The 13,810-nt window shown below is 40.6% G+C and overlaps 1 protein-coding gene across 1 annotated transcript in view; it reads right to left on the minus strand.

The window, feature by feature from the left end:
* Window positions 1-117: 117 nt before the first annotated feature.
* LOC128433759 (sialidase-3) overlaps window positions 118-13,810 on the minus strand; it is a 31,135-nt gene continuing 17,442 nt past the window's right edge. Inside the window, exons 3-4 of the mRNA XM_053417809.1 lie at window positions 1,926-2,014; window positions 118-1,806 (exon numbers count right to left, since the gene is read on the minus strand). Coding sequence (XP_053273784.1) covers window positions 868-1,806; window positions 1,926-1,970 — 984 coding nt within the window. The 5' untranslated portion in view covers window positions 1,971-2,014 and the 3' untranslated portion in view covers window positions 118-867. The remainder of the gene's footprint in view (window positions 1,807-1,925; window positions 2,015-13,810) is intronic.

The following is a 13,810-nucleotide window of genomic DNA, read 5'->3' on the forward strand; positions in this document are numbered from 1 at the left end:
ATTGGTAACAGGAAAAATAAGTTTCCTGCTGATTTAGTTTTTGGCAGATCATCGGTTTCCTGTGGGTGGAAAATCCTGCAAAGGAATTTGACTGTAAATCAGTAACAAGCACATTCATTTCTGAAAAATAAACTTTTAATTGGTTTTATATTGGAAACATTCTGCTCTTTAATGAAATCACACTATTTTGTACATTTGCAGAATTTTCATGGTTTGTAAAGACAGAGAGGTTTTCACATGTTGTAGATACAAACCAACAAGGATTATCTGCTAATTTCATTCTTCTCCCCACACTCCATTACACATGCAAACAAAACCTTATACAGTGAGTTCTTAGTTAGCAGTCGTCTCTACTTCAGCGATGTTTGTCTCGCCAGCTGAAGACCCCAGTTATGAAGAGTGTGAGCACGGGCAGGCAGGCAGGTCGGCTAGTGACAGACAGGAACACCCGCCAATCATTTCACTCTGTCTGTATGAAATGACTGGTCATGTTTGTTACAGTCCTGTGAGGGCTACAGACAAAACTTTCGAAAAAAAGGTTTCACAAACAACTGACCAATCTTCCATTTATCAAAAATACTAGTTATAACAGCTTTTACAATTTATCAGAGGGAAATTTGTTCATTTCATAAACAAAAGAAGAATTACATTAGAGAACAACATTATAACCTCAATTGTCAATGCAGCATTGTTTTCATTGTTGTTCGAGCTGAAATCAAAAGCAAAACAAAATCCACATGCAAGCATAAAATAAAATATAGTGGCTCTTAATAATTTTAAGAAATAAAACTTTGATTAGGATCTCCTCACTTAATAGTCATATCAAGCCTTTGAAGTCTATATAGGATATAAAACCAGTACTGAAATTCACTTCTTAATGCCTTTCTTGACCTGGCTGTAGTTAAACATCACAGAAGATATTGCTTTTCCCTCCCCATGCTCCATTAGACACACAAACCGACCATCACCAACACAAGCCAGGTCTGAGTAACCACTGGTTCCTTTGTTAATGATCAAGGGTTTGCTCCATTTGTCTGGATCCTGTGGGGATTTGTTCAGATACACTCCTAAATTAACCCTTTTTTTCACATTGGTTGTGTGGGAGAAGAGAAGCCATTTGTTGTTGCTGTTGTGTTCACCCTTCGTACCTCCATCTTCACTTTGAGCTGGAAAGGAGACCACACTACCCTGACAACCTGTGTTCTTTGTATCAACAAGCTTCCCGGTCAGGATGGAGAAATTGCCACCCTCGTTCAGACTAACAGCTTCCACTCGATGGCCACTCTTGCTACGGGCGTTGCAGTAGATAACGCTGTTGTCTTTGTCATCTAAGATCTCTGCCATTTGACATTCACCTGATTCGGTTTCAAGCATGTTGCCAAACTTCCACCCTTTGTCTGGATCATCAGTGTACAGGTCGAGAGCATATGAAGGGGGGCAATCTTTGCAACAGCAACAGCAGCCTAGCTTTTTTTTATAAGCGTAGACAGGAACAATCAACCTGCCGCTCTTTGTTTGAAGACCATGGCCCGGCCCGACAGCAAATGTGGCCCAGTCACCGATTTCGTGCAGATCTGGAGTCAAATCTTTCAGCTCGCTCCAGTTTTCACCATCATCAGCGGTAGTGATGTAGCACAGCCGAGCCTTGTTGGAGCAATGACGTATCTGCCACATTTCTGAGTAAAAATTTTCAACACAGATGAAAAACAGGAACAGTTTGTTGCTCTTCTTCTCAAACACTGGGCAGGGGTTCATGGTACGGTGTCCAGAAAGAAGTGCATTTGTCACTTCTTTTTGCTCCGACCACTAGAAAAGACACAATTCAGAGGTGTGTAAATAAAATAATAAAATAAAAGTCTACCTAGTTCTGAATATTCACATATATTTCAGCCATTAGAAAAAAAGAATGCTTGTGAGACAATTACCTGAATCTCATTAGAGTCATCCTCCTTCAGCTTTGCTGTTTTCATCACCAGCTTTTTAGCATCATCATCTTTAAAACTCGTCCGCTTCTCTGCAAAGGCGAATAGAGTTTGACTGCGGCTGTTGTAGCAAAGAGCAGGAATCCTGTACACACATCCCTCCTCCTGAGAGTCAAAGACAGGCTGCTTCTGAGGTTGGTTGTCCTTTAAAATTATATTTACCATGTTGGGTTTACAAGTATAAAACAGTCACTCTAAAGAGAAAAGACAGACTTGTAATGTGTGTCACTCCACAATCATCAACGTCGGCAGCTGCATTTATAGAGTGAGGGAGGGGACTTGAATAAGGCGTCAGCTGATGATAAATGAAGATGAAGGGAGTTCCCCAGCTGGGGCAGAGCCAAAAGCTATTTGAAAGTTTCTTTTCTATTTATCAAAAAGATTCTTTACTTGTCTAACACAATGTGTCACAAGAATAATGACTGAGTATTAAGTTCGATCCTGGTTAAAAATAAAATAAAAGAATCTATATGAAATCTTGAATTAAGCACTATTTGCATGTTGGCCTGCCAGAGACTGTGAGACCCAGACACTGTTAGACCAGTGTCTAAAATCCATATATCAACAGCACACGTTGGAAATAAGAGTTTATCAGAAAGTGGTCCCAGCTACACCTGATTGCATTTAATTACATATTTTAAAAGTTCTTAATTTCATACTTGATAGCTTATATCTTGATGGCTCGAACTGCTAACTACAAGACAGATGAACAACACAAGACAAAAATATAACTTACAAAATACTAAAATATATTTATATTTAAATATTTATTATTAAAAAATATAATATCCAGCTGGTTAAACTCAATGTCTGCTGAGAAAAAAAAGGTGGGTAAAAGTCTACGTGACTATAGGTATGTTTAACAAGTGAGTGATGTGAGGGACTTTCCTTTCACTTGACAGGAGTTAGTGTTGTATTGATATTGGTAACAGGAAAAATAAGTTTCCTGCTGATTTAGTTTTTGGCAGATCATCGGTTTCCTGTAGGTGGAAAATCCTGCAAAATAATTTGACTGTAAATCAGTAACAAGCACATTCATTTCTGAAAAATAAACTTTTAATTGGTTTTATATTGGAAACATTCTGCTCTTTAATGAAATCACACTATTTTGTACATTTGCAGAATTGTGGTTTGTGGTTTGGTTTGTAAAGACAGAGAGGTTTTCACATGTTGAAGATACAAACCAACAAGGATTATCTGCTAATTTTATTCTTCTCCCCACACTCCATTACACATGCAAACAAAACCTTATACAGTGAGGTCTTAGTTAGCAGTCGTCTCTACTTCAGCGATGTTTGTCTCGCCAGCTGAAGACCCCAGTTATAAAGAGTGTGAGCACGGGCAGGCAGGCAGGTCGGCTAGTGACAGACAGGAACACCCGCCAATCATTTCACTTGGTCTTTATGAAATGACTGGTCATGTTTATTACAGTCCTGTGATGGCTACAGACAAAACTTAAAAAAAATTATATTCAGAAACAACTGACCAATCTTTGCTTTATCAAAAATACTAGTCACATCAGCTCTTACAATTTATCAGAGGAAAATTCGTTCATTTCATAAACAAAAGAAGAATTACATTGGAGAACATCATTATAACGTAAATTGTCAATGCCACATTGTTTTCATGGTTGTTCAAGCTGAAATCAAAAGCAAAACAACATCCACATGCAAGCATAAAATAAAATAAAGTGGCTCTTAATAATTTTAAGATAAAACTTTGATTAGGATCTCCTCACTTAATAGTCATATCTATTGAGCCTTTGAAGTCTATGTAGGCTATAACACCAGTACTGAAATTTACATCACTTTCTAATGCCTTGCTAGACCCGGGTGTAGCTAAGAATCACAGAAGATATCTGGTATTTTGTTTCTTTGGTCCTACCCTCCATTCGTTTTTCCTTCCCACGCTCCATTAGACACACAAACCGACGATCACCAATATAAGCCAGGTCTGAATAACCACTGGTTCCACACTTAATGATCCAGGGTTTGCTCCACTTGTCTGGATCCTGTGGGGATTTGTTCAGATACACTCCTAAATTAACCCTTTCTGTCACATTGGTTGTGTGGGAGAAGAGAAATCCTGTACACACATCCCTCCTGAGAGTCAAAGACAGGCGGCTCCTGTAGTATGTTGTCCTTTAAAATTATAATTACCATGTTGGGTTTACACATATAAGACATTCAAATGAAATAGTTTAAAGCATTTTGAAAAATTGCCCTTGTTATCATTGTTCAGGCGTATGCAGTGGAAATCACTATATCCCTCTTTCCTCTCCTCCTCCCATCTCCCTTTTTTCCCTTGCTCCACACCACTCTGCCCTGTTGCTCTTGTGATGGAAATTCATCTTAAGATTTGAAATAATGAAATCCTCAGACTGGAGTTGCTTTTTGAGTCTTTATAATAATAAGCCCTGCAGAGTTTATACAACAAGCACGGTTGCTCAAAATAGAACAACTAGCCGCAAGTTCACAAAAGCCAGAACTTATACAAAGAGGCGTTACATAACACATAATATGAAAAAAAGAAGACATGCCAGAACTAATACGAAGAGGTGCTTCATAAAACGTAATAAGAAAAAAGATATGAAATCCTCCTCTGTGTCTATCTGCAGTGTCCGTCCACTGTGGCAAACTCCCTGTTTGCCAAACAGACACTATTCAGAGGTGTGTAAATAAAATATTAAAATAAAAGTCAATCTAGTTCTGAATATGGAGGGCTCATGAATGAAAAAACCCTCATCTTCAAACTATTTTCCAAATACACTACCGTTCAAAAGTTTGGGGTCAATTTCCTTATTTTTCAAAGAAATGCACTGTTTTTTTTTCAATACAGATAACATTAAATTAATCAGTAATACACTAGAGGCCCATTTCCAGCAACTATCACTCCAGTGTTCTAATGGTACATTGTGTTTGCTAATCGCCTTAGAAGACTAATGGATGATTAGAAAATTCTTGAAAACCCTTGTGCAATTATGTTAGCACAGCTGAAAACTGTTTAGCTGGTGAGAGAAGCTATAAAACTGGCCTTCCTTTGAGCTAGTTGAGTATCTGGAGCATCACATTTGTGGGTTCGATTTTGTCTCAAAATGGCAAGACAAAGAGAACTTTCATGTGAAACCCGCCAGTCTATTCTTGTTCTTAGAAATGAAGGCTATTCAATGCGAGAAATTTCGAAGAAACTGAAAATTTCCTACAACGGTGTGTACTACTCCCTTCAGAGAACAGCAAAAACGGGCTGTAACCAGAGTAGAAAAGGAAGTGGGAGGCCCCGGTGCACAACTCATCAAGAAGACAAGTATATTAGAGTCTCTAGTGTGAGAAATAGACGCCTCACAGGTCCTCAACTGGCAGCTTCTTTAAATGGTACCCGTAAAACGCCAGTGTCATCGCATACAGTGAAGAGGCGACTCCGGGATGCTGGTCTTCTAGACAGAGTGGCAAAGAAAAAGCCATATCTGAGACTGGCCAATAAAAAGAAAAGATTGATGAGCAAAATAACACAGACATTGGACAGAGGAAGATTGGAAAAAAAGTGTTATGGACAGACGAATCAAAGTTTGAGGTGTTTGGATCACACAGAAGAACATTTGGGAGACGCAAAACAGTGAAAAGATGCTGGAAGAGTGCCTGACGCCATCTGTCAAGCATGGTGGAGATCATGTGATGGTCTGGGGCTGCTTTGGTGCTGGTAAAGTGGAAGATTTGTACAAGGTAAAAGGGATTTTAAATAGGGAAGGCTATCACTCCATTTTGCAATGCCATGCCATACCCTGTGCACAGCGCTTGATTGGAGCCAATTTCCTCCTACAACAGGACAATGACCCAAAGCACACCTCCACATTATGCAAGAACTATTTAGGGAAGAAGCAGGCAGCTAGTATGCTGTCTGTAATGGAGTGGCCAGCGCAGTCACCAGATCTCAACCCCCTTGAGCTGTTGTGGGAGCAGCTTGACTGTATGGTACGCAAGAAGTGCCCATCAAGCCAATCCAACTTGTGGGAGTTGCTTCAGGAAGCGTGGGGTGAAATTTCTACAGATTACCTCAACAAATGAACAGCTAGAATGCCAAAGGTCTGCAATGCTGTGATTGCTGCAAATGGAGCATTGTGTTACGAAAGCAAAGTTTGAAGAACTAAATTCATATTCCAAATAAAAATCATTATTTCTAAACTTGTCAATGTCTTGACTATATTTTCTATTCATTTAGCAACTCATTTCATGGAAAACACGAAATTGTCTAGGTGACCGTAAACTTTTGAACGGTAATGTAATTATTGTAATTATAATAGTAGTAGTATATGTTATTCAATATTTTGTTATGTTTATAATCTTCCTGTTGCAAGCTAAAGCGTATATCATATGTTGTTTCCCCCCCAAAAAAATCAAAAATTCCACGACAATGGGCTAAACCACAACTTGTGATGTAGAGCTACTAAATGAATCTTGTGATGAGGTTGTTTTTCAGGAATCACAAATAGTCTTGTTCATACTTGTTGCCATATATGTGAAATTCTTATGTCAAGTTACCACTGATTAATCACACTGTCTTCTGCCATAGACAGTATAAATATGTTCGATTTTTCTACCTCACCTCAGGATATTTGCAGTGTTGGATTTCTGCATTTTGCCAGTACACCACGTTTACAATTTACACAGTGTCCTTTGAGGTTTTAGTTGAGCATCTCCTTGTCTCAGTTCCTATATGGATTAGCTGTTTCTGTCCTTCCAGTGTGTGTGTGTGTGTGTGTGTGTGTGTGTGTGGTTTATGGCTGTTTACATAGCTAACAGTGGGTGAGCCCTGTTCAACAAGACATACCTCTGGGAGTTAGGCGTTCTAAAGCCCTATAAAATGTGGATGAAAGCTGAAGCCAAATTAATAAAGTTTAACAGGATAAAGATGTGGCTTGTTTCACAGCGCAGCATTAAAAACTGCCCTCCTAACTGACAGAAAACAACCTGTATTTATGAGTTCCTGGCCATAGAACATCATATAAAGAAGAGTGTGTGTTTATATCCGTTGCTATTTGTTATAAGTTCTTATCCTCTCCCTATGGGGCCTTTACCTGATCCTTCATGTTTCTCCCACACTGACATCAGCCCTCTCTGTCATAATAATCACTTAAGTTAAACCAATGAGCATTTAAAGACTAACACGCATGGAGAACAGAACCTGAGGCCATAACCAATGTTCACTCCAGCTAAGCAACCATGGCATGATGCGTTACCTGGCACTGTTAAAAGCTATTTCGGTTGATGCTCTGGTTATTGGGTGCGATGAGGTTTTATTCCACTTGGCACAGTAATAGTTGTTGCTATTTTGGCGAAAAGTGGTGGAACTTTTGTCACATAAGTTATTGACCAATAAAAGCTGAAAATAAAGTGCCTGGATTCCTTTAAAGTCGACCTATTGTGCTAATATTCCTTTTTTATGTTTCTCTGGAGCTCCACTCCAACAGCTTTGCTTGATTCACAGTTTAAATAAAGTCCTTATTTATCCCAAACTGCCTGGTATGCCGCCCCTCAGTTGAGCCTCTGACTGATAAATTAGTGTGTGACATTAAAGGTGCATTTAGTCCTTAAATCAAAATCTGTTTATAAAAATGCAGTCAAATTCCAACTAAAGAACTGTCATAAAAACTAAAGCCAACATTGCAAGTTAAATGTTATTCTGCTCTCATCAAATGACCCACGAAAACCTGTATGTAATGTCAACCTGCACCATTGACTATTTTTATGCAGGAGTAGATAACGTGCAAATAATGCTACTGTCGTAAGGAGAACCGCCTGTACTTGGAGCGAATTAAGAAACCTGTTGTAGCGTAGGTTTTCTAAATGGAGAAAATATAAAAGTTGGGCTCCAGACAGGGATTCTTCGCCTGTCAACATTTACAATATATCCCGGTATGAGAGATAACCCGGATAGCTCAGGTACCTAGCTACGCAAAACATCAAAGGAAAATAAATCAAATACAAAAAATACGGTTAATCAGTATATCTTCAATTATCTCATTTACTCAGGTTAACATCAAAAACAAATACGTACGATATATAACTCAACAGAAAAATAACAATTTTCAACCAAAATCTTCAGTATACCATGAAATCAAATTCTTTTCCACATAAGAACAATTAAACGTCCCTTCGTGTAAACTTCTGGAAGAAACATTCATTAAGAGTTCAAGTTCAAATGTTTGTTGGTGTGTGTGTGGGGTTTTGTTGGAGAGGGGAGTTAGGGTCCAAAGAAAAGGTGCAGTTAGGGAAATGTTTGTTCTTTTGCTTAGGAGGGCCTTTATCCCCAGGTAGAGGGAAGAGAAGGGGTATTTTCCAGAGGCAAGCGAGCTTGGTGACGCCAGGAGAGGGTAAAGAGTGTACTTATCTGGCTTCGTCTATCCAGGACTGAGGGAATCGCGTTCTGATCCGAGCAGGGTCCAGGGGTTTAAAATCCACTTCCTGCTCCAGGGATTAACTTGTTCCTCAGGTTCCAGGACGTTGGTGCCATCACTCCATTCAGTTCTTAGTCATCTTTCTTTACTTGTTGAGCTGTTTTTTTCTCCTTCCTTCCGTCACGCTCCTTCACCTGTTTACACTCCATACTCCTTTGTTTGAGTTTCCCTCTCTTTTTCTCACACAGGTGTGTCACCTTTATTATCTTCCTGGCCCCTCCTTTTCCTGTTGAGGCCTAAAGGGCCAATCTGTCCTTTTAGTTTTCCTCAAATCTGCTACACTTCTCCCCCTCTTGACAAGTCCACACTTAGTGGCGGCTCAGAGTTCTGGATCTATTATCCCAGCTCAATCTAGAAACCTAGGAAATCTTCCTCCTCTGAGCTTTCGTGAAGGATGTCTAGTACTCTCTGTTTTCCCATTTTCTCCAAGTCCTCAGCACTAGGGTAGAACGGTTTACATCCTTACATCCTGACCGGTATCCTCCAAAGCAACTTGATAGTTTATGGGTCCAAGTTGTCGAACTACCCGGTAGGGTCCTTTCCACTTTTTTGCCAGCTTAACGGTGAATTTCTTCTCAGCATGGGACTGAGGAAAATTTCGAACCCAGACTCTTTTTCTAGGTTTGAATACAACATCACGGCGGTTTTTGTTGTAGTTCCTCAGTTGCCTTTCTTTTGATTTCCTTATATTGTCCTCAACGTCTGCTTTGAGTTGTTTTAGTTGATGGATCACATCATACACAGGTGCATCAGGTGGGTAGATCTTTCCCTTCAGGACTTTATCCATTGGACTATTGAGCTTCCTACCAATCTGAAGTTCTGCCGGTGTTACCCCTGTAGTTTCTTGAACAGCAGAGTTGATCGCAAATCTGAACTCCGGGAGGTACTGATCCCATTTGCCATGATTATCATCTACATAACATGCTATCATACACTTCAGAGTACGATTCACTCTCTGTCATATTTGTCTGTGGATGATATGCTGTGGTAAGCTTGGGAGTCACAGTCCATTGTTCACAGAGTTCACGGAACACAGTTGACACAAACTGGGGCCCCCGATCAGACAAGATGTAGTCAGGAATGCCCCATCTAGTAAAGATTTCCTTCCTTAGGAATTTAGCCACTGTTCTTGCTGTAGCAGTTTGCAGAGGAGAAAACTCAACCCAGCGGGTGAAATAATCTACTACTACTAACAGGTATTCCTTACGCTCTGAACTTCGGGGTAGTGGACCCATAAGGTCAATACCTAACATCACATTAGGGCCTTTGACAGAGGTTTGTTGCATTTTTCCAGCAGGTTTCTGATTTCCTGCTTTAATACTTTGGCAAACCACACAGTTCTTTAAGAAGTTCTTCACATCTGTCCACATTCCAGGCCAGTATACTACTTCATAAAGCCTTTTATAGGTTTTGAAGATACTTGCGTGTCCACTTAATGGATTATCATGATAGTTTTGCAGTATCTCCTGAACCAGACTCTGGGGAATGTAGAGCCTATAGTGGAACTGATTTTCACCCATCAGTTTTTTGTGATATAGTTTATCTTCCATGACAACAAAATTCTGTTTCAGCTTTTGGTTGTCAGCTAACTGCCTCATAAGTTTCTCCACATTAGTTTCTTTATGTTGCTCTTCCCAAACCTTTTCCAGGGAAATAGGGATATTCCCATCTCTTTTCTTGGAGTACAGGCAGCACTGGCTAGAAGGGGGAATCCTCAAAAGAGCATCAGGAGCCCCATTTAGTTTGCCCTTCCTGTATTCCACAATAAAATCGAACCGTTGCAGTCTGAGTGCCCATCTGATCAAACGACTGGTGGTTTTGGTTGATGAGAGGACCCACTTCAAGGCAGAATGGTCTGTAATGACCGTAAAGAGATTTGGTTCCAGATAGTGTTGCCATCTCTCTAGAACCCAAATTATTGCAAGACATTCCTTTTCTGTAACGGAGTAATTTATCTCAGCTCGGTTTAACGTTCGGCTGGCATAAGCAAGAACAACTTCGCTTCCAGTGTCTGCTTTCTGCGTCAACACCGCTCCAAGACCTGAATTACTTGCATCCGTATAGACATAGAAAGGAAAGTTGAGATTTGGGTGTCCTAAGATAGGTGGTGAAATCAAACTGGCTTTTAGTTTGTCAAATGAATTCTGGCATGCCTGACTCCAAAAGAAAGATCTTCCTTTTTTCTTTAGATCATTTAAGGGCTCAGCAATTTTCGAGAAATCCGGTACAAATTTATGATACCATCCGGCAAGCCCCAAGAAACTCTGAATCTCTTTGAGGTTAGTCGGTGCTGGATAGGACCTAATTGCCTCAACTTTGTCGGGATCAGCACTGACTCCTTGACCAGAGACAATATGTCCCAGGAATCTGATTTCTTGCAAACAAAATCTAGACTTCTTAAGATTTATGGTCAGATTAGCTTTGTGAAGATGATCTATTACCGTCCGCAGCCGGTCAAAATGCTGAGTGACAGATGAAGAATAAACAATTATGTCGTCTAGATATACTAAACAGATTTCTCCCCGCAGGCCCTCCAAGACATTCTCCATTAGTCGTTGAAAGGTGGCTGGGGCATTCTTTAGACCAAAAGGCATTACGTTGAAATGATATAATCCAGAAGGAGTTACAAAGGCAGTTTTTGCTTTACTGCCAGGATCCATGGGTACTTGCCAGTAACCACTATTTAAATCAATGGTAGAAAAAAGGGAGGCTCCAGAAAGGGACTCAAGTATTTCATTTATGTTTGGGAGAGGATAGGCGTCTGTTTCAGTGACAGCATTGACTTTCCGAAAATCTACACAAAATCTATGTCCTCCATCTTTTTTCGGTGGTAGGACTACAGGGGAAGCCCATGCAGAATAGGAATGTTCCAAAACTCCTGCAGTAATCATATCTCTTAATTGTTCTTTCACAATAGCTTGCTTAACAGGATTCATCCGGTAAGGTCGTTGTTTGATGGGTACACAGTTAGTAGTATAGATGATGTGCTGAAGAATATCAGTTTTTCCAGGCTGATTGGTGCAGACCTTTGAGTTAGACTCAAGGAGCTGTCGTAGCTGTTTCTTTTCTCCATCTTGCAAGTGAGCATTTGACACAGCAAGGGTAATGTAATCTTTGACTTCCATTCGCACCGGTTCCAGAGCTAGAAGGGGAGGTGGAACAGAACTTATCAATGAAAGATTCCACACTGGATTTGTTTTTGACGTTGATGGATTTTCATGAGCTCTATTCGCTGGGGGATGGGCACTGCCTGGCTGAAAGGGATAAGTAACAGGGGGGTTCGACTTGAAACTGTATACTGTGTCAGCTACATTGATTATCATACCGACCTTACAAATGAAATCAAGACCAAGAACCATACCATAGGCTAGAGCTTCTGACCCAAGTACAACTGTAGGCAGCGTGGACACTTGTCCTTGAAGTTCCACAGAGAGGTTTCCCCATCCAATAGGAGTGGCTGCTTCGCCATTGGCCAGATACAAGGGACCCTCTGTCCATGGCTGGAGATCAGCCTTTGACCCTTTTAATTCCACCCAAAGGTACTCATGAATGAGAGTATAACTGGCTCCAGTGTCAACTACGGCTTTTCCACGCCAAGTATCAATGGTAATTGGCACAAGGAGTTGATGGGGACAGGATACGGTATCAAGAGGTTCAAATGTTGTCTCTGAATTTGACACAGGTGACTTTTTGTGTACTCGGTGGACAGGGTTTTTGGATTTCACAAGTGACACAGAGCCATTGCCAGGCAGACATTTTGTTTTTTGTGGTCGGGGAGGGTGCTTATGCACCTGCTGCTGGTGATAATTTGTAGAAATGCCGGGTGAGTGGTAATGTGGGCAGGAACCAGGAGGGTGGTTTCCTTGACATCTCCAGCACAAAACTAGGTGTCTGGCTTGATTTTCAGGTTGCACTGCGGGGTTATTTTGGGGAGAAGGGTAAGTATGTCTAACACCCATTCTCTGATTGTAGTCAAGCTGTTGTTCATAATCTCTTTCTAACTGGTGACCAAGGCGTACTAAATCTTCAACAGTTTCAACTCGGCCCCTGAGCTGACTAGCAAGAAGAGGCTTAATGTTTTTTAGAATCATTTTAACAATGCTAGCCTCAGTGAGAGTGGGGTTCCATCTTTTACAGAGAGCTCGATAGGAGAAAGCAAAGTCTCTTATACTTTCTTTCTCTTGTTGTCTTCTGGTTCTGACACGTTCAGCTAGCTCGTCCTCATAATCTTCGGATAGGAAAGCTGCTAGAAAAACAGTTTCAAACTGGCTCCAGGTGGTTACTGTTGATCGGGCAATTTCCCACCAGTCACGAGCAGTCCCATGGAGTACAGTTCTGAATGTGGCCAGAATCTCAGCATTAGATAGTGGATGCAGGGCAAGAAAGTCATGGCATTTTGACAAATAAGTGAGGGGATCAGGGTCATCATTAGCTGATCCATAAGTAGGAAAGGTCAACCTGATATGATCACTTTTTATTATAGCTGTGGGTGTGCCTGCAGCTGAGAATTGTTTATCCAAAGGAAAAGCACTAGAGCTTGCAGGAGATGGTTTAGCTTTGGTTTCTACCATTAGAGATTCAAGCTTTTCTTCCAGAGAGGATGTTTTCTGTTCAAGAGTTTGTAACCGTTCTTTACTTTCCACCTCCACTTTCCCAAGGTTTGTCGTCAAGATCATTTTCTCACTGTTACTTGCTTGAATCTTTTCTGATAACTGGCAGATTCTGTCTTCAGTAATGGTGTGAAAACTTTTTAGATCTTGTTGAATCTCCATTTGCAGCTGTTCTATCATAAAATGGATCCCTGACAAAATGGAGGTTTCAGAGTTTCTCAGTTCCTCTTCCAGCAGCATTTTGACCCCCTTCACTATCTTATCCATTTCAGTTTCCAGAACTTCTTTGTTGGATGAAGTTTTTTCAAAAATCTGGTGATGATTTGCATTTATTTGAGCTACCAGATCTTTAACTTGTTCATTTGATTCATTTTTTTGTCTTACAAGGCACACCGTCAGCTCTTTGATGGCTAGACTTTGTCCTTCCATTTCTTCATGCATTTTGTCCCAACCCTCTTGGGTCTTTATTGCTAGTTGAGTGAGGTCCCGAGCAGGAGTAGATATTACTCTTGGAAGTTCACATTGCGATGGAGAGGAAGCTGTTAGATTCAACATACTTCCTTCAGGTGAAGAATGCACAACTTCAGCTTCCCAAGCAAGGGACTAATTGTTGGAATGTATATTATCCATGTGAGCAGAGGATATGGGTCGGCTGGAGACATTAGGGGTCTGTACTTGGGGATGATATGGAGTGGGGAAGTAAGTCTGTAAATGTGCACTAAATGCATTGTTTGCATCGTAAAGGCTGGTAGGGGTATTAACATCAG

This window comes from Pleuronectes platessa, chromosome 3, assembly GCF_947347685.1.
Source record: "Pleuronectes platessa chromosome 3, fPlePla1.1, whole genome shotgun sequence".
In the NCBI taxonomy this organism is placed as follows: Eukaryota; Metazoa; Chordata; class Actinopteri; order Pleuronectiformes; family Pleuronectidae; genus Pleuronectes; species Pleuronectes platessa.